General features: G+C 50.3%; 1 protein-coding gene across 5 annotated transcripts in view; it reads right to left on the bottom strand.

Moving 5' to 3' along the window:
- The window catches only part of IMPA2 (inositol monophosphatase 2), a 52,834-nt gene extending 40,378 nt beyond the window's left edge, over window positions 1–12,456 (bottom strand). For 4 of the 5 annotated variants that reach the window (XR_006729272.1, XR_006729273.1, XR_006729275.1 and 1 more), the window contains exon 1: window positions 12,157–12,440. Coding sequence is in view for 1 of the 5 variants with exons in the window: in XM_045527798.1 (XP_045383754.1) it covers window positions 12,157–12,252 (96 nt within the window). In the remaining 4 variants the exon portion in view is untranslated. Of the gene's footprint in view, window positions 1–12,156 lie in introns of all 5 variants that reach the window. The other variant, XM_045527798.1, reaches the window with a different exon arrangement.
- Between the last annotated feature and the right edge of the window lie 8,873 nt (window positions 12,457–21,329).

Below are 21,329 nucleotides of genomic sequence, written 5' to 3'. Positions count from 1 at the left end.
TCTCCAGGAACCCCGAACCATGAGCTGGTCCAGACAGGCCACTGGGCGCTGGGCGCGTGCCCTATGTGGCGATGGCGGCTCGGTGTGTCTGTGCGCGTGTCAGCGGAGCGTGGGGGGTGTGGGGACAGAGGGGTGAGAGGGACACCCTAACCAGACCACAGAGCACAGGGGGGACGTGGCACCAGAGCTACCGGGGTCTTGCCAAAGTGAAGGTGGTGGCTGCACAGGTCTGAGCTGGGATCTGAGTCTGCGTTTCTGACGGCTCTGCGGTGGCCCTGACGCGGGGGCACCCTTGAGCAGTGAGGGCCTGGAACAGGTCCTCAAGCCCTGGAGTGAGGAGGGACACCGGGGGCCGGGACGTCTGACTTGGCAAGACAGGGTTTGGGGCTCCGAGTTTTGACCCCAGACCCCGCCAAGAGGACCGTTACTTCACACCTGCGGCCCCACACAGGGAGCACCATAAAGCCACAGCCCCGCAGGCTTCTGCAGAAGCCGGGCTGAGGACGCTCAGATGTCGATCCCAGCAGATCCCCTTACTGCCGAGAAACATCCAACGCTGCTGTCGGAACCAAGCCGGGCCCCTGCACGGACACCCCTTCCCGCCCGCCCGCCCCTCCGGTCTCTGCTCCCACCGGCCGGCCCAGGGGCTCTGCCTCAGCCCGCTCAGGTTTTCTCGCAGGCCCTGACCAAACGTGTTTCTGCCCGGGGACTTCCTGTCCTCTGAGCCTTCTGTCTGCAACTTGTCCCCACCTTCAATCATCTTGTTTTGTTGCCGACTATACATCTCTCCTTGCTGGGCCACGAGCCCTTTGGGGACAGAGCTTTCTCTCTGGTGCCCTGCTGCACCCTGGCACCCAGAACCAGCCCTGGCACACGGCAGGTGCACAGGGTTCCGAGCGAGTGAATAAAACACACACCAGACTGCTTGGACAGATCTGCAACATGCAGTGTCGGTGTGAATGCAGACCACCGGGCCCTTCATTCTGTCAGCCTGTTTTTCTGGCTCTCAGTTAAAAAGCTCCAAGTCCACCACCCTGTGCAGCAGCCTCCGTCCACAAGTCCCCTGCCTGGAGCCAGGCCCACTCTCCTGCCAGAGCCAGACTCGCTTTCTAAACACTGACCACGACCCTGCACCTCCCCAGCACTTAGCACTCGATGTCACCTGTTATTATGAGGACAAAGTCAGAGCCCCAGGGGGGATATATGATGGCCTGCAGAGTTGGCCTGTCGCAGACACCGTCTGACCCCAAACACCCAGTCTCCCCTCCGTCCTAGCAGCAAGCACAGAGCCTCCTCGGAAGCCGGCACCGCCTGCCCCTCACGCAGGGAGGCGTGGCGCTGGCACCAAGTTCCGCCCGAGAGGACGGGCCTGGAGTGAGACCCGCGCCTTCTGAGTCACATCCTCAGAAGGACACTGCCCACCGTGACCTTTCCCGGCCGGGGGCTGTAATGTGGGTGTGGCGCTGACGGGCCAGCTCTGACCGCAACAGGCAATGAGGCCCACGTGTCCTCGCTGCTGACTCCCAGGTAAGGAGCCCTGTCCCTCTGCACCCACCTCCCGCAGGTGCACCAGGCAGCCACGAACACCCGCTGCGGGCATCCATGAGGACTTCCTGGCTGGTGCTCGCTGAGTTCGCAGTTAACCGAAGTCTAGAATACTCTTCATTTTCATTAAGTGCTCCGGCAAAGCCACACCCACCCTCCCCACTATTTGTGCGCGAGGTTTTCTGGATCCAAAACATACGCAGCTCTGCATGCCGGGCAGCTGGGCGTCGAGGGCTGTGCGGGCAGTTTCGGGAGTGTCTGCTGCAGTCTGGGTGCTCGCCGGGGGACAGGGCCCTGGCCACGGACTACATGAGGGGGGGAAGGTGTGTGGATTCGGAGGCAGGATGTTGTGTGTTGTGTGATGTTCTTTTCTAAAATTATTTTTTTCTCTGTTTTTGCCAATATTTATTATTGTGGTTGCTCTGATGGTTTTCTTTAAGGGCGTACATCACAAGGAAGGCCACGGGGCTCGAACGTGCCTGTGTCCTCTAGCAGCAGGGCAGGCATTCCCCCGACCAGCCTGTCCCTCCCCGCTACCCCTCCGCCAGGCCTGGCCTCACCATCACCTGCTGTCTTAGGTCTGGCAGGTGAGGCCCTTCACACCCAGCCTGGGCAGCACTCAGCCTTGCAGCTGCCCCAGACACTTCCCATGCAAGGCTCAATCCCCCCAGTTGTCCTCCTGCTACACTGCTGTGTCTTAGGACACGATGTCCCCTGTGCTTACAATGACATCCCTCTTATCCCTCCTGCGCTGTGCTCTTGGCCTCTACCCACTCCGGCACATGTCCTCCAGGAAGCTGTCCGGGTGGCCTCTCTCCAGCCTGGCCCCTTCTCCTGGGTCAGTTACCGCACAGCTCTCGGTATTTGATCATCGCCAGGCCACTGTCCTGACCCCTCCACTGGACAGCACACTTCTCCAGGGCAGGAACTCGCCCCGCCCCAGCAAGGGTGTGGACGACAGCAGCACGCACCCACAGGCGCTGTCAGCTAATCTAAAAACACTCGGAAACCCTGGACCGTAGTTCTTCATGAAGAAAGTGAAGAAAAATTCCCATCTAGAGTGCAATTCTTGTTTTCACCAATTTCATAACATCAATGGGAACAAAGGAGAAATCACACTTTAGAATCAGACAGGTATCAGCTCAAACTCCAGTTGGCTTGTGGAGCCTTCGTTTCCGCCTCTGTAGTAACATTAATACCTGAGACACTGGGCTGTCTTAAGCACTAAATGAGGAACTGTATGTAAAGGTCTTGGACACAAACTGATTTATACATTCACACAGGCCTTCCCCGCTCTAAACAAGAACCTACCATACACACCATGTACAAGTCTCAAACGGGCTGCTAAAATACCAGCTTAAGAAAAGTCTAATTTCGCAACTTTCCCTCCACCGAGAGGACAGGTGATGGTGGAGTGTTTCCAGCCAAATGCTGTATTTCTAAAATAAACAGGCCTTGGACTCCAACGGCCCTGTGCTTCAGCCACAGTCCACCCTCAGGGGGGCGACCCGCGGGCGGCCAGGTGAGTACCTGCCGGTGCCCTTTGCCTCGGCTGCTCCCCTCAGTCTTAGAGATTTCGAACATTCTCATTCTACTGGCAAGAAGTCAGTGTACGCTGTTTTTAATTAACATTTTCCAGCTACTCACTAACTAAGCCTGCACTTTGCAGACCTCCTGGGCTGGGTCTCGCTCTCCAAATAACATTCTGTTAATGTTTAATATAGAAAATTTGGGCCTAAAGTCATCTAAGCCTAAATTCCTAATCTAGAAGAAAGGGACACCATCAGCTCCAGCATCAGAGACACTGAGGCCGACATTCACAGACACGTCCAAATGCCCTTTTCTTGTGTCACCACCTCGGTTTTGCATTGCTGTCCCCATACAATCTTCACAGCCACCCCTGCAGGTGGGTGAGTACTTGCGTGTGCTCCTGAACCTGGACTCTGCGCGATCGCCCATGGGGCAGCACGCCCAGGAACTCTGCCAGAGCAGACCCATGGGCAGCCTGTCTTTCCTCCAGAAAATGTGGCTTCTGGAGGTGTGGGCTTGACAACACGCCCCGTGTTCCAGGTTCTAGACTTATTTGAATGCAAGTGAACGGCTGTGATGGTTAATTTTGCATGTCAACTTGACTGGGCAATGGGGTGCCCAGATATTTGGTCAACCACTACTCTGGGCATTTCTGTGAGAGTATGTTGGGGTGAGATTAGCATTTTAGTCAGCAGAGTAAAGCAGACTGCCCTTCGTCATGTGGGTGGGCCTCATCCAATCAATTGAAGGCCCGAAGAGCAAAACACTGGCCTCTGTGAGTAAGAGGGGAGAATCCTGCCAACGGCCCTGGGGCTCCCTCCCCATCAGCCGCTCTTCCTGCCTCCCATCCTTCACACTGGAACATCGGCCCTCTCTGGGTCTCCAGCCTGCCGGCCCGCCCTGCAGACTGGACTGGCCAGCCTCTTGCGGGTCCTGTTTCTCTGGAGAACCCTAATACATGTGCTGGTTGATAACACCTAAAAGTTCATCAGATACCCGGGTAATAACATAGCAATCACATAGTGTCACGTGGGTGCAAGGGGCCATAGCAGGTCACAGCTGTTCACGCACCACAACCACACCCACCTCCGTCATGGGGAGAGAGAGGGGCAGCCTGTCACAGCAGAGGTGGTCCAGGGGCCCTGGATCCTTCGGGCTCCCAGGCCAGCGCGTCTCAGGCTCTCTGCACTCCATCCTCCCAGCTGAGCTTCTTCCCACGTGCGGGCTCTGGTCTCCCTCAGCCCTGCAGGGCACCACCGCCTCCCATGGCCAGCCAGCGGCCACCCTTACCCATACCCAGCAGCACTCTCTGTGTGGCAGTGCCATTCTCTGTGGCCACCACCACGTCCTGCATCTTCCCTCCTGTCTCCCCACCGCTCTAGGGGCTCCATTCCCTCAGACCACAACCTGAAGCGTCCTCCCTGTGCCTGCCAGTCCGTGGCGGAGCTCCCTGGAGACGGGTGGGCTTCATCGCCACAAGGTGCTGAGCTCACACTTCCTGAGAGCCCCCTCTGCCCTGGCACTGATCTGAGCGGTTCACAAGCACAAAGTTACTTAATCCTCACCCTAACTCTGAGGATAATAATAATTATTCTTCTCATGTTAAAAATGAGGAAACCAAGGCACAAGGAAATTAAGAAAGTTGCCCGAGGTCGCACAGCTGTAAAGTTCAGGAAAACGGAGCCCAGCGGAGGCGCTCCAGGGCCAGAGTGCAAATCCTCAGCCACTCACCCAGCCGATCCCCACGCAGCCACCGCCAGTGGTTTCCAGCCCCCTCTCCGGTTCAGATTTCTCTCTCAACAACGAAAGCCATCCAGTCGCCCACGCCAGAAACACAGACGTTCTCTACCCTAGGTCTCCCCTGACTTGCAATTCATCACTGGGTCCACCCCAACTCACAGTTAGTCGACCACCAAGAGCCACGCACACTCAGTCCTGAGCACAGCACGCCCACCCACAGCTCTGCTCTCCAAGCCACCTGGTGTCCCCCAGACTCCCCTCCCCCACCTTGAGTGTCAGCCAAGGTGCCTTTCTCACAGGTCCTTGGAGCTGCGTCCTACTTCACCCTGCCCCTGTCACATTCTCACTCGACCTTGACCCCTTCTCTCCCCCCCCCACCCTCCCCAAGTCCAGCACTTAACTTTCTAGCTGACTCCTGCTTGTCACTTTAAAGACACAACTCAGCTGTGACTTCCTCCAGGAAGCTGTCCCCATACCCCGGGCCTGGGGATGACCTCCCTCAGTCCTCCTGCACACTGTCCAGTGACCAGCGATGGCCACGCCGCCATCTCCTATGTTCCTACACTAGAGGTGAGCCCCCGCAGTGCCAGTCTGCCTGCAGCGCAGGAGTGGGGACAGCAGCACAGGATCCCGAGACTGGCTCAGCCTCATCTCTCACAGAGAGACAGAGACAGAGACAGAGAGAGGCTGCAAACCAGGCCAGCCTCAGGCGCAGGCCTTGCAGGAGGCTGGAAGAGAGGGAGGGGCCTGGACTCCCCTGTCCTTCCCCAGGCCAGTCTGATGCCTTGAGCTCCCCTCCCTGCAGACCCCGACTCCAGGGCTGCGGGGGTGCCTGGACCTCACCAGCAGCTTATCCACACCCGGGCTAAGTGACTTCCGCCTCCCTCCTCTCCCCAGCCCCAAGACAGCAATCTCCACTAGTCAGCACTTCATGCTGGGAAGCCAGTATCTCAGGGCCACAGAAGCCAGGGCTCACTCTTGGGTGGCGGAGGTGCAGGGGACTTCACTGCCGGCCCAGGTCCAGGGCTGGGATTAGGGGCCAACAACCAGCTGCAGGTGCAAATGCCTCTGGGAAAAAGATACGTTTCCCCATTTTTTTTGAACAGCTTGTTTGCAAAATGGGCAATCGACAGTAGCCTCTCAGGCAGGGGCAGGTCGAGTGGGCCCTGGCACTTGGAGACCACGTGCCCTCCCCACCAGGGGCAGCTGCGACTCTGCACTCACCGGCTGCTGTCTCACAGGAATTCTGTCTTCACTGATATTTTAAATGTTGCTGACAATTTTGGAGTTTTCATGCAGGCTGACCCCACCCTCTGGAGCTATGCAGACACTGGTGGCCGCCGCAGGGGCCAGGTGAGGCAGGGCTGAAGGCGGGACGGGGCGTCTGGTGCAGTGGCGCGATCACACCGCCTCCCGCCCTCCCCCAGCAGCAGGTGCGCTCAGCCCTTGCAGCAGAGGGGGAGCCTTTTCCAGAGAAATGAGCTACCCAAGAAAAAACCTGCTCAAACTGGTATTTGGGCGTCTCCCAAAGAGGACAGTAGGAGCTTACTTGGGCTCATTCTCTGGCAAGGCCCATCTGTGAACAAGCCTGCTCTCTTCCCGCCAGACTGCGGCCCCGAATCCCATCTCCAAGCCAGTGACTTCCACATCCGAATCTCCATCAGAAACCTGCTGGCAATTCAAGTTTAACATGCCCAGGAGAGAACACTGGCCTTCCACCTCCAAACCTGTTCCTCTTGCAGTTTCGCCACCGCAGGAGGGGGCAAATCCATGCAACCAGTTTTTCAGGCCCAGACCCCTGAAGTCATCCTCAGCATCTCTCTTCTCTCACACCCTACACCCAACCCAGCACACACCTGCCACCTCAGCCTTGGGGATGAGTCTTCCTCCCCGCCTTCTACTGCATCCCAGTCCGACCCACCCTCCTTTCTCATCTGGCTTCCTGTCCAGTCTCCAGCTCTGCTCCCTGCCCCAAGCCTCTCGTCACACTCAGACTAAAGGCTAAAGTCCTTTCCAGACTTGTTCAAAGAGTATTTGTTGGATGAATGGATAAAGTGTTTTAGTGCCACCACTTTAAAATCAAACAAAGAATATCAAAGATGCCAGTAAATGTGTGTAAAGGCATTTAAGTTCATTAGTGGTCTGGGAAATGCAAACTAAAATGACAATAAAATACCACCTCAAGCCCATCAGAATGGCTAAAATGTAACAGACCATACCAAGTATTGTGGAAAATGTGATGTTGAGTGACAGAGACTCTTATACACTGCTGGGCAGAGTATAAATTGGTACATCCTTTTCTTTTTAGAGGTAGGGTCTTACTCTGTTGTCCAGGCTGCAGTGCAGTGGCACAATCATAGCTCACTGCAGCCTCCTGGGCTCAAGCATGCCTATTGTCTCAGCTTCCCCAGTAGCTGGGTCTACAGGTGCACATGCCTGGCTAATTTTTAAATTTTTTATAAAGATAGGGTCTTGCTATGTTGTCTAGGCTGGTCTCAAACTCCTGGCATGAAGCGATCCTCCCTCCTTGGCCTCCCACAGTGCTGGGATTATAAGTGTGAGCCACCGCGCCTGGCCTGGCACAGCCCCTTTAGAGAACTACTTGGCAGAATTTACATTCTCAATGACACAGCAATTCGCCTCCTACTATTAATATATCCCCAACAGAAGCGCACACACACATAACCAAAACACACACGCAGGGATGGCACAGCAACATGGTGCATATCAACTCCACACTGGACATCACCCAGAGTTTCTCAAGAGCTGAAGGCACAGACAGTGAGGTACTCACATAACAAAATACTACACGGCAGTAGTTCTCAACGTGTGTCTTCAGGCCGGCAGCAGTATCAGCCGGAACGTCAGCAATGCCAGCTCTCGCCCCCACTGCAGACCTGGGGAGTCAGAAACCCGGGGTGGCCCCAGCTTGCTGCAACAAGCCCTCCTGGCTCCGAGGCCAGCCAGAGCTTCAGAGCCACTGCCCTGCAGCAGTATCTGAGGAGTCTGACCCCACTGAGGAGATCATCAAAAATTCCCTTAGGAAGATGGATGGTTGACAATAGGTAGGTAGAAAATGAAGCAAATAAAGAAAAACAAAACTTTTTTTTTTAACTTGAAGGAAAATCTAAATTGCATACGAAAGAAAAGAATATACTGCCCAGCTCAAGTGTGAATTACTTTCGTGTGGCCATCCTAATGTGGACACGGACCCACATAGGCAAAGCAGCTACATGCGTAACACAGAATGTCTAAAATGGGGCACTTGGGAAAGAGTGGCAGAAGTACATTAACTTAGAAAATGGGTGTAACTCTCAGAAAACTGAAAACAATTTTCAATTTGTCCTAGGGCCAGGATAGGACGCTGCTGTTCTTCAGGACGGTCCTTCTAGTGTTACTTTGCTTATTAAATTCCCTGCGTGAATAACTGGTAAAAAGGAAAATCACAATGAAAAACAACACTGTGTTGGCAAAGCCAGACAGCCGAGTGGGTGACGTGGGGTCAGAGCCCACCAATGTGTGCTTCCTGCTCTAGGGGGCCAGAGGTGGGCGCAGAGTGGCCACAATCACAGGACCCGCTGTGGGGAGAGAGACCGCCCAGGCCAGGGACGAACACAGCTGTGAAGACTGCCAGGTCGGGGACAAGGGAGGTGCAGGGGAGATGGGGAAGGGGTTCAGGAGCTGGGCTCTGGCGGGAGGGTACGGTTCTCAGCCAGAGGCCAGGAGAAAGGCAGGAAAATGCAACGTGTGTTTTGAAAACACCAAGCAAGTAGCTGGATGCGGCTGGACAACAGGTCCCTTCTCGAGGCCAGGCCTCGGGAAACACAGTCTTCAGGGTGTGCAGGGCCAACCAGAGGACGGAGCAGTCCACGGTGCTGAGGGTGGAGTACCGGGTTTGTGTTTTTGGGGTTTGTCCTAAGATTTTGTCAGGAGTAAACGGGGCTAATGAAGCTTAGGCGTCTAGGCCGCCCCCCTTGCCTACAAGGGGCCCCAACAGAGTGTTCACAAGGTCATACCCAAATACCTTTTATAAATGTGCAGAAGTCAGTATTTTGACTGTGGGCCTAACCTTGTCTTTCCCCACTAGGACCTCTCTCCGTCAGACTGCGTTAGGAGGCACGGGAGTGGGTACCAGCAGTTTGCCTACAGGGAAGTGAGCAGAAACGTGCTTTCTTTGGCTGTGATGGGACATCCGTGGAGTTTGCCCTCACACTGGTCTGCAGGTTATCGTTAGCCATCCAGTGTAGGAACAGCTTCCAAAAATGCCACTCCCGCCTGCCACGCCGACTGACCTGGCATGGGGACGTGAATGTGCAGGACCAGAGGGGGAGCAGGTGAGTGTGCGCATAGCAGCTGCCACTGAAACCATGTGAATCACGGAAAGAAATGAGGTTTCAACAGAATGGAGCCAGAAGCGAGTCTCTGGAAAACCTTCTATGTCTTACAACTAATATATAAAAGAAAATTGATAGAAGCCTCTCAATGTGACCATAATCCTAAAAATTTATATGGCCAATTGTTCTCAGTAACAAATCTGAAGCCTACATAAACTTTTCTAAATTATCAGTAATAAATTTCAACCAGCCATGCTACAGGAAAGGCAGAATTTATCTTTCTATTCTCTTGATAGAAAATAATACAAAATCATTGTTATTCAAAGATACAGAGTATAAAGCCAAAAAAAGGTGAAAAGCATATTATAGAAGATTGACAAACAGTAAAAGAAATGTTATTTTTTTTGTATTTTGTGATATTGGCAATATTTCTTAACATCTTAAAATTTATTACAGTTGAGATTGTTCCTATTCTAAATAAATAACTTTTTGCATCTAAATTAAATTTGTAATTATTGTTCTCTTAAAGAGGACCCCTAAATCGTCTAAGCTTCAGGTCCAACAAAGCCTGGATCCACCCCTGCAGGGGAGTTAAAAAGCAGAGTTGCCTAACACACTCTTGCTCACACATGACAAGCATCAATGCCAATGAACATCGTCATTTGCACTTGTGAGGGTGGCTGGGCAGGGCTGTGGTCACCCCTCCTCAAAGCCCAGCAGCCAGGGAGGAGGCTCCTCAGTGGTGGGGTGGCTGGGCCCCCAGGCAGGGATGATTCCAGGGAGTGCTGAAGGAATGGGTGTCCGGAGGGACAGTCCCTTGGGTCAGAGAGGCCTCCCAGGAGGGGGCAGAGGGGAGGTGGTGGCAGACTGCCCAGGGCCACCTTGGCTAGAACCAGTGTCTGTGAGATGAGTCGCAGTGGACACTCATAGGACGTTCATCTCTCGGGAGGTTCCTCCCTCAGCCCCACCTCTCAGCATCCAGAACCCAGACTCCCATCTCGGGAGCAGCAAACAATAAAAGAGCAGAATGCTGGGCCCTGGTCAGAGGGTGGGCATTTGAGGCCATGGTGACTGTGCCAAACATGCCCTTAGCCAAGGAGGTCCCCACAAAGGGTCACCACATACCCTTTGTCAGCCCTCATTGGGCTATCTGGCTCAAGGCTATGTTTTCCCAGTGAGTACAGGGACTGCTGTAAGGACATAAGGAAGACAATCTGTCCCTCTGTATACAGGTTCCTATGACCTTGTGTGGCTTCTGTTTGTCCCAGCCACAGACCATTCCACTGTTCCCTCACCCAGTGCAGGCGAGGCAGGAAGCATCAGCATAATGCCCAAGAGGGAGCCCCAGCCTGGGCTTCCAAACCAGACTCCTAATGGCAGAATCTTTATTTCAACCCTCCCCCTCTTTTAAACAAAACTTTTTGTTGTTGTTGGCAAGTTGCAAAAAAAAAAAAAAAAACCATAAAATATCTCTTAAATAAGTTAAAATTCATAGGGGCCTTAGAACTGTGCCTGCTATATTGTAAGTTCCATGAGCATTTGTTAAATAATTTAAAAAACATTTTTTTAAACCTTGTTTCTTCAAGGATCTAAATTTGAAACCCACAGTAACCCATAACTTATAACCTAACCCACCAGGGTTTACACAGTAGCATCTAAATCCTAAACTGGCTTCTCAGTGTCTAAGGCAGAAAAGTTTGATGGTGGAACCTAACACCCAGAGGATGCGTGCTCTGGAAGGGAAGAACACCTGCCCCGGCGCACGCTCCAGCATGCTCCATCAGACTTGCAGGAAGGCTGGGATCCTCCTTTCCTATAGGAGGGCAAGGTGATGGAGCCCAGGGGTAAAGTTTCACAACACTCTTCATTCATCCATTCTTTACAGGCTGAGTCTTTGGTCCTTAAAATCACAGAGGGAAGGCAGGCCCTTCAATGTGTGTCCAAGCAGTGTTGCAGATTAATTTTTAAAGGGGCTTGGAAGACTTGCACTAAGGTAAAGCACTAGCCACTTTGCATGTAACACATTTAAGATTGGTAACTTCAAATTTAAGATTGGTTAATAGTCCGGTTTCAACACCCAGGGAAACTAGGTACATTTTCCGACTGTTAGATCTGCGGAAAAAATGCTGTTAGGATACAAAAGGCCAATCTGCTCACACCACTCCTGTCCCCCAAATCACCGGAACACATTCGCGTAGCTGAACCGGCGGAACAGAGCAAGCGGTCGTCCTACACCGCTCAGCCAGCCCGGGAGAGCCAACACGCCCGCGGGCCGAGGAGCGTGCAGGGAACACGCCCAAGCGAATGAGAACAGAGGAGCTGCGCTCCATTTAAACACCCCTCGCCAGTTTTCTTCAGCTCTGCCGCTCGGTTTTCATCCTTTCGGGCCGTGCACCAAGTTCCTCCTGAACACTGAGTCCGCGCCAAGCACCGAGAGGAACGAACCCCTGTCGGGCTGTGGGTCTGACAAGTACCGGTTCAGGATGCCTCAGGCAGGGCCATCAAACCGCCACGCTGCCAGATGCCCACGCGGACTGGCCGCTGGGTCAGTTCAAAGTCCTTGAAAACAAACAGCTGGGAAGAGTAGTGCTCTAGCCTTGGAGGGACCTTTACATTCCAACCCACTCTCAGACGCGAAGGTTAAGAAACCCCGGCTAGCCACTCCACTGCCAAAGGAGAGGGGCGGCTGGCGCGGGGACGAACACGGCGTCCCCCTCCCCAGGGCGAAGGGAACAAAGGTGTGTCCAGGAAGCAAACGCGAACATTTCACCGCATCCCGCGCCGGTACCCGGGTCTGCGGACACCAGGCCCCCGCCTGCTCCGCACCGAGAACCCCCGGGCGCACGCCCGCGGCCCGGGGACAGGCTCCGCGCGGCCGCCTGGACGTCTGCGGGACCGGCAGAAGTTCCGAGAGGGCGCGACGCGGCCAGAGCGCCAGCCCAGCCCGCCCCGCGGGGCTGCCCTCCCGGGCCCTCCGCGCCGGCCCAGCCTCAGACCGCGCGCTCACCTGTCCCGCGCGCAGCGCCAGCTGCACGGCCGCCTCGAAGCACTCCTCCCAGGGCCCCGCGCCGGGCGCCGCCGCCTCCTCGCCGCTCGGCTTCATCGCCGCCTCGCCGGGCCCCGCCACCTCCAGCCCTCCTTCGCGGATCCAGAGACTAGACCCCAGCACCCACCGGCTCCCGCCGCCCCGACACCAGGCCCCGCTCGCCCTCCACCTGCTCCCGCCACTCCGCGCCTAGCCGCCGCCAGCCCCACAGCTGCGCGGGCGGGAAGGGCAGGGAACCCGCGGTGCCCGGGAGCCGCGCTGCGCGACCCCGCCCCCGAGCCCGCCCTGGGACCCGCCCGCTCCGCGCCCAGGCCCGCCAGACGGGTCCTGAGCGCCGTCAGCGCCGAGCCTCGCCCCTCCGCTCCCCGCCGCGAGCCCCGCCCCCCAGAGCGTGTCCCGACCGCCGCGGCCGCCGAGCCTCGTCCCGCCTCCCTCCTCGCGTCACCCGGACCCGCCCCGCTCCGCCGCGCGCCGCGCCCGGCCCGGCCCGCCCCGACCTGGAAGGGAGGGGTGGGGACGGCGATGCTGGGGTCTCGGGGCGCTGTTGTCTGGGTGGGCGTGAGCGGCGGAGGAGGAGACTCTAGGCCAGCGGCGGATGTGCAGGGGCGTCCCCGACCCGCTGGTCCCGCCCGGCGCGCACGTGGCGCGAGGCGTCCCCTGGCCCGTGGCGGGCGCTCCGGGCCAGGACGCGGGGGGCGGCCGGGTCCACACGTTCGACCAGTCGCTCTCGGCTAACGGAGGGCCGCGGGGCGCCGCGCGTTGTCCTCAGCGTGCGCGGCCGCCGCCTGGGCGCTCGGTTCTGCGGGGCGCAAAGCCCAGGTGTTCCCGCGGGTGCGCGCACCGCGCAGGGGTCTGGGGATGCGAGCAAGCTTTCACGCCAGTTAAGAACCTAACTCTACGGCGGCAGTGACTGGGTTTGATAAACTGTTTAAACTCAAAACTCAAATGTTGAGGCTGAACTTGAGTGCGATGAGGCTCTCGGTAGTGAGGAATGACCTTTTCAACCTTGGATTCTTCAACTGGCACCACGTGAACATCAGTACAAGGCGCTTCCTGAGAGAGTCACTGCGTGGTTTCCAAGAGTTTAATTTCATAAACTACTCTGCCTACCCCTTGTGTAAAACCTAATACTGGTATTAAACGCTTTTAGTTTTTGTCTGTGAGCACTTCATATTGAAACGCCTTGTGGAGAAACCTGAGGTGTGCAGTATAAGAAACAAAAATTACAAACGAGGAATTAGAAAGGCAGCTAATACAGCTTTAGGGACGCCAGCCTCTCCCAGTCTCCTAATCCTGCAGTGCAGAAATTGAGACCAAGCTCGCCCTAGCTCCCTTGTCGACAGTGTGGGACGGCTAAGGGTGAGCTGGGCTCTCTCGCGTTTGTTCGTATTTTTTGCATGGTGTTCAGGGTAGAGAGCCGGACTTCCGAAAACAAGACTGGGCTTTGAATGCTTTATTTTAAAATGAATGTATCCAGTTCTTGGTCTTCACGACAGGTTTTCATTAGAGATCACTTCCAACACCAAGCAAAATTAGAAAGTGATGAAATTTCTCTTCGGCCTCTTCCCAGCTCCGCTGCGCACCCTTTGTCCCTGCTCCCTGGACTGTCTTGGAGTCAGTTATGTCTTCACATAAACTTTGATTATGGATCTCAGCCCACCTAAACATCTAGAGAAAAAGACTAAAAATTCCTTGCCTAACTGCCAAATATCTTAAGGCAGAATAGTGTGGTTTTTACCAGCATGTAGCTTGGAACCAGTCAGATTTTTCGAAATTAAAATATTTGCCACATTTCATCCTTGTGGATTTGAGCAAATTACAAATAACCTTTTTTGCCTCTGTTTCTTCAGTTGTAAAATGGTCTTTGTAACCATTATATGGGTTAATATACATGTGCTTAGCACGTACATGTTTGCTGTTATTATTAAAGACTGGTCACTTGTGCACCAATGTAGCCTCAAGCAGTCAGCATACTGCTTGGCACCTAACATGTGCTTAGTAGGTATCTGTTAATCATTGAATACTGAAATCAACTTTTTGTAATGGATAATGCAAATGTTAACAGAAAAGAAATCCAAACTCTGTAAAATAATTTAAAGAGGTTTATTCTGAGCCAAACATGAGTGATTGTTAGTCCGGGTAGCCAAACCCAAGAAGCCTTGAATAAGTGATCTCAAGAAGGTTGGCTTACAGTTTCATTGTATGCATTTTAGGGAGATAGGAGTTGCAGGTAAAATTACAAATCAATACATGGAAGGTATACATTGGTTTGGCCTGAAAAGGTGAGCTATCTTGAAGTAGGGGTTTACAGGTTCAGAGATTTTTTGATTTGTAGTTGGTTAAAGAAATAAAGCTTTGTCTAAAGGCTTGGGATGTTTTAAGATAGGAAAGTCTGTAAATCAGAGACAAATGACAATATACTCAAGTGATCTGTGAAGCAAATTGGTGGCCTGTAGGTGTGATTTAAACTTTGCCTTGTATGGCCTTAGATCTTGTGAATAATTTAGTATCTTATTATCACAAAGAGTCTGTACTGTCAATCTTATGATCTCTGTTTTAACATTTAATGCTGGTCAATTGTGTCTAAATTCTAAAAGGGAGAGGGTCTAATGAGGTGTGTCTGACCTCCCTTCCCTTCATGGCCAGGAACACTCAGTTTTAATGTTTTTTCTGGAGTCCCTTTGGCCAAGAGGGGGTCCATTCAGTTGGCCTAAATTTTATTTTCAGTTTACACAAATCTCTCATGCATTAATGATGATTCTTAGTGGAAATGTAAAATAGCTTTTCATCAGCATGTACTCTGCACTAATTTGCATGTTGCCTCTTTCAGAGGCCCTGGAAACCACACTAACCTTGGTAAGCACCTAAAACACTGTGCCCTGGCTCGAGAAGCTATTTCCTAACTGCCCCTTCCCACCCCCACTCCCAGGGTACAGCCTCAGTGGACAACCTGATCATCAGGAGACAGTGTGCAAAGTGCTGGGCAGGGGTCAGAAAAGCCAGGGGTTGGCAGAGAGAAGGTGAAAAAGCATTCAGGGCAATTTGTGTCCTTATTAACCTGTGAGTCACCTCCCCTCATATCCCTTCTGGAACAAAGCAGTTTAAATAAAATGTCAGGCAAAGTTTTTCTTTTCTTCTGTCCACTTCTGTAGCTTCCCAGGTTACTTTGAAATCTAATCTTATTCTCCAGGACTGACACATGTAGACTTGGACATTTGATGCACTTTCTTTGTTTGTTTCATCTCATATAAATCCCTAGAAGTGGCCCAAGATAATGTCTAACCTTTCTTAACCTTATGTGTGGAAAATTGATGCTATGGACTGAATTGTGTCCCTTCCCCCTAAATAAATACGCTGAAATCCTAATCTCAGAATGTGTCTATATTTGGAGATAGAGCCTTTAAAGAGGTAGTTAAAATGGCACGGTGGCTCACACCTGTAATCCTAGCACTCTGGGAGGCCGAGGCAGGAGGATCACTTTGAGCCCACAGGAGTTTGAGGTTGCTGTGATGATGCCATTGCACTCTAGCTGGGGCTACAGAGCAAGACTCTGTCTCAAGAAAAAAAAAAAAAGAGGTAATTAAGTTAAATTGGGACCATTAGGATGTGCTCTAATCTAATATGACTGATGTTCTTCTAAGAAGAGGGAAATTGGACACAGAGAAAGACACCAGGAATCCATGTGCACAGAGGGAAGGCCACGTGAGGCCACGGCAAGTGGACGACATCTGCAAGCCAAGGAAAGAGGCCTCAGCAGAAACCAACCCTGCTGATACCTCACCTCAGACTTTGAGCCTCCAAAACAGTGAGAAAATACATTTCTGTTGTTTAAGCCGCCCCGTCTGTGATACTTTGTTGGGGCAGTCTGAGCAGACTGACACGGTTGGGAGCCAAGGAGCTTTGCCCTGTGCATGCACTAGCGTGCTGTGGCTGTAAGGAGCTCTTCTCAGCCAAGAGGCCTTGCAGAAGGCCGCAGGGAGTGCAAAGCTCTCCAGGAACTGAATATCAGAGCTGCTCAGGCTCACTTATGCAATAATCGCAGTCAGCCAGCACCACAACTTTTCACTAAATTGAGTCAGACAGATGATTAGCAACAAATGCTCTGCATTTCAATGTCACCCGGCACGCCATGCGTGGCCCCACAGCATTACTAAGCTGTGTTCCAGCAGAGTTGTCCATTTAAAAAAATTCTCCACAGGGTTATTTCTACTTATTTCTTTCTACTATAAAACTAAAGACACTTTTTTCTACTCTGGAAAAATCTCCCAAGTCATTACATGCCACTGAGGAAGGGTGAATGTGCTGATCATTCCCCTTCCTGCCCAGTGTAACCTGGTACCAGACACTCCCTCAGAATTCACATGGTGTGCAGGCTTCCACATCTTTCCAAAGCTTTTTCCGGACGCTTTCCTCTTTAATCCGCCCTCCAGTCCTTCCTTATGGGGATTCTACGCCTGCAGATCCCACCTTCGCAGATCCTGGAGACTGTGAAATCGGACTTCAATAACTGGTGCCACCCTCAATCTGCTAAAACCCTAACCTGCAAGGCCTTAGTCCTATAAAAAAAAAATTCTGATATTTTCAATCCTGTGCATCTCAAATTCTCCATGATGATGTTGACTGAAGAGTTAAATAATAGGCACTATAACAAAGAAATCTGAAGTGAGTTTTATTTTTTTCTCTCTCTCTTTTTGTATTCCAGAATATTACGGGGGTACAAGTGTCTTGGTCATATAAATTGCCATTGTACCATTTCAGTCGAAGCCACAAGTGTGCCCCTCCCCCAGATAGTGTGCACTGCACTGATATGGTGTGAATTTACCCATCCCTTCCTCCCCCATCCTACCTGCTTGATTTCCAATCAATGTTATTTCCATGTGTGCATGTAAGTGTTGATCTATTAGTTCCAATTTAATGGTGAGTACATGTGGTGTTTGTTTTTCCATTCTTGTGATACTTCATAAAGTGAGTTTTATTCTGGGCGGAGCACAGACTCAGTGTGAACCAAGAACGTGTCCTAGCGTGTGCTGTACTAGACATGCATTCGTATGTTCCCAGTCCATAGAAATGGGAGAGGGGGCGGTGAAGCAAAGGCGACTTTCTTATGATTCTGACTGGTGCTCAGTGACCAATGTATGGTTAACAAGCACAGGCCAGAAGGTTAGCGACATGCAGGCAGCGAGGGTCTGCGGAGAGATGGGTGATTCTCTGCTGCCATTGTGCCGCATCTGACGGGCGAGGCTGTTGGGTGCACGCCAGTGAATTGCCCGACAGAGTCCAGCCTGTGGGCAAGGCCTAGTTTCCCTTACCCACATGTCCACACTGCAGCTGTCTTAGGCCACTGAAAAAATTTTTTCTTCAGATTTTTTCTTTTCTGACAATTCTCCCCTTTTGGTCAAAATCCTCCAAAGGAGGACTTTGAAATCCAAATAATTTGAGGGATTTAAAGAGGACGGACCCCACACTGTTCTTCACAGGTGATGACATGTTGTGGGGTCAGCAGTATCAGTGAGGACCCTTGAGGAGTCTGGTGGAAGAATATCCAAATTGATGTCCTTTTAATAAACCTGGGGAGTTCTGAGATAAAAACCAAAATGGAATGCCCTTCCTTAGTTGGTCAGAAATAGAGGAAACGAATGTGTTAGACAAACAGGCAATCGAGACTGCCTTTCCATACATTTTATGTATGTTAGTTCAAATTGATGAACTAGCATAATTTTAGCTGGAGTTTTATTTCTTCAGCGAAATCTGTAACCCCTGCATTTATAATATTTGTAACATAGAAACATTAGAAAAATAATCAATAATGTAGTGAATTACCAAGAGAGGTCCATTGAGGAAAAGACAATGAAAAAAAGAAACAAAGTATCACAGAAAAGAGCCCTGAACATACATTTTGATAGTCTGTGACTAATACCACAGTTTTATTTCTTTTTTTTGGTATGTATTTGTATCTTATGATATCATTGATTGGATTCATTTAGAACTGTAGTTAACTGATGATTTATAATACCTAATTGTTCATTCAGCCATTTATCTTCCACTGGGAGTGCAATTTGAGGGAAGTTGAGTTCCAATTTCCAAAATATTTGGTTATCAATGTCCTCATTACAGTAAGTGTTGTTTTGTTCTAAAAGTAGCTTCCCTATGAACCCAGTGTTATGCCAAATAGCAGTGTGATTTAAATCAAATATTGTCTGGTTGTGAGAAAATTCTGAAATAGCTACAGTCACATCTTTTTCCCTTTCTAACAATAAGTGTCCTTGTCCCATATATCATATATTATTTTGAACAGGGGTAGAAATTAGGTGCCAAGTTTCTGTGATTTCAGGATTCCAAATGCTTTGGAGACAGTACCATTCTTCCTGAATTTGGTTTACAATCTAGAACTGAAATTGGATTTCAAATATTATTATTTAACATGGCCTATCAACTATCCATTGGGAAAATATGGTATCATTATCCATGCAGCTTCCAAACCTTACTTTCCTCCTGAAAGAGTATTCCTTCTAATCTACTTTAGACTGATAAGTATTGACTTTTCTTGCAAATGTCTTTTTTCATTAAAAGAGCTTCCGATCCCTAGGACAAGAAATATTGTAACAAGGTACAGAACAGTCTTCCATCATATCCAAGGACTTTAGATAGTCATCGATCATCTGTATTCACAGTAATGCAGTGACCTATTTGTAAAATATTTAAATCATAGCTGAGTGTGGTGCTACACACGTGTAGCCCCAGTTACTAGGGAGGCTGAGACAGGAGGATCGCTGGAGCCAAGGAGTCGAGGCTGTAGTGAGCTGTGATGGAATCACTGCACTCCAGCTTGGGTAACACAAAAAAGAAGAAAAAAAAAGATAACAACTGCCCAACCAAATATGATGAAATTTGGGAGAACTTCCTGGATGTGTTTTCCTACATGGTGGCCCAAATAATATATTATACCTGAAAAGAAGATGCCATAGGCTATAAGAATATTGGGCTAATTCTAAGAAGTTGATATCAGGGTCCCAATGTCCTCTTGATATTGAAACATAAAGGTGTGTCCTACTTCCATATTCATTAGGTTAGCAGTTTCCCAGTAGGAGGAATGGGGATCAAACAAAGGAGGAGGAGTTACCAGACATCAGTCATAGTAACAAGAAAATACCAAAACGAAAGGTATAGGAAGGTCTAGGTAGAAGAAACTCATCATAAGGTCAGGCCTGGCCTGGTATCTTGGGAATAGCTGATTACCTCAGATGTCGGCTTTTTCTCATCCTCAGAGGAGTTGGGAATCTTAGAGATCTTTAATGAGGGGTCTCCAGCAGGCTTAGAAGTCCGTTCAGGTGTTGGGGCTTTTTCTAAATGGGAAACGTGAATGCAGGAGTCAACCCCTTCAAGTCAGCTGCACAATGATTACTCAGTAATACCCGGTAACGTCTTTTCCAAATGAGGTTCCAAGGAATCCTTTAGGTCAGGGATCCCCAACCTGTGGTGAGCTGTATAATTATTTCATTATATATTAAAATGTAATAATAATAGAAATAAAGTGCACAATAAATGTAATGTGCTTGAATCATCCTGAAACCATCTCCTTCCTCCCCAATCTGTGGAAAAATTGTCTTCCAGGAGAACGGTTCCTGGTGCCAAAAAGGTTGGAGAATGCTACCTTAGGTGATGTCTTTTCCAGTAATCATGGTCCCCAGCTGGAGGTCGTGATACTTAAGATCTTTGCCCCCTGGTAGCACACTGTAAAAAGAGTCTTTTATCAATTTAGCCCTTTGGGAGAGAAGTTTAGTTAAGCCTTTACAATAATGGAATATATCCCCTTTCAGTAAAGTTGGTTCATATAATCTTCCACTCAGTCCTATAGGTTGACATGTAATTATCTCATATGGGGATAACTGATGTTTTCTGAAGGGAGTTGTTCTTAGATTAACCAAAACCAATGGAAGAGTTTTGGGCCAAGTAACATAGAAAACTTCCATTCATTTTGTTAGCTGGTTTTTATTATTTTGTTTGTTCATTTTATCAACCCAGAAAACAGGGGGGTGGGGGGGTGGGGTGGGTTGTATGTACATAAAAATGTTGGAAAATGGGCCAGATTTTACAAATTGAGTAGACCCTCTCTCCTGTGAGAGAGTTCCGCTAGTGAGTTCCCCTATCACTATGTAATTTGGAAGGAATTCCCCAAGAGGGAATTAGCTGTTCCAATAAATATTTTCCTACTGCTTGCACTGTGGCTCTTTTGCAAGGAAATGTTTCAACCCAATGAGAAAACATGCAAATCATAACCAGTACATATTCATAACGTTAGGCTGGGGGTAACTGGATAAAATCCATTTTTCAAAAGGCCCAGTGGGGAGAGGAAAATGCTCTTGAGATACGTGAAGAGGCTTTCCTGAATTATGTTTAGGACAAATTTAGGACAAATTTGTATAAATCTTATGAGATATTGTGAATGAGGGTTTTTGGTAACATTGTTTTCCCCAAATAATCATTTTTTTCGGTATCCAGTGAGTGAACTCGTGGATGTGCTTAGTACAGGAAATTGAAATCCCAAAAGCAAAGTAGGTCTGTTACTGAGTCCGTAAGTCACACTCACCCCTGTTTTGTGAGCCTCTCAGAGCTCCTTTCTGATAGAGCTTATTTTAAACATAGCCACCTCTATAGTTTCTTCTGATATTGTCATTAAAGCAGCCTTTTTGGCTGCTGTATCAGCAAAATTATTTTCTTTATTCCTTGGGGAGTTGAGTTTGGAATGTCCAGGAATCTGAATAATAGTCCCTTTTTGTGTAGGGGGTGGGGGGGGGGTTGGGTAATTGGACAGCCTCTAGAAGATCGGAAACCTGAGAGCGTGTTTGATGGGTTGTCCAGAGGAGCGAAATATCCTCGGTGTTTCCATAACACTTTCAAGTCATGAGCCACACCAAAAGCATAACAGCTGTCAGTGCAAGTATTAGATGTTGAATCTTTGGCCAACTGACATGCTCGAGAGAGTGCTATTAGCTCAGCTAGCTGTGCTGATTTTGTTTTAGGTAAAGGATTATTCTCTGTGTTGTCTACATGGGACACAGAAGCAGAGCCTGTCTAATATTTCCAGTATTTTATCTCTTATTTATGATCTATCAGTGAACCAGACACCACCAGTG

The sequence above is a fragment of the Lemur catta genome, chromosome 16, assembly GCF_020740605.2.
Source record: "Lemur catta isolate mLemCat1 chromosome 16, mLemCat1.pri, whole genome shotgun sequence".
NCBI classification, from domain to species: Eukaryota; Metazoa; Chordata; class Mammalia; order Primates; family Lemuridae; genus Lemur; species Lemur catta.
The sequence above is the reverse complement of the archived record's forward strand: the minus strand, read 5'-3'. Positions and strand labels throughout refer to the sequence as shown.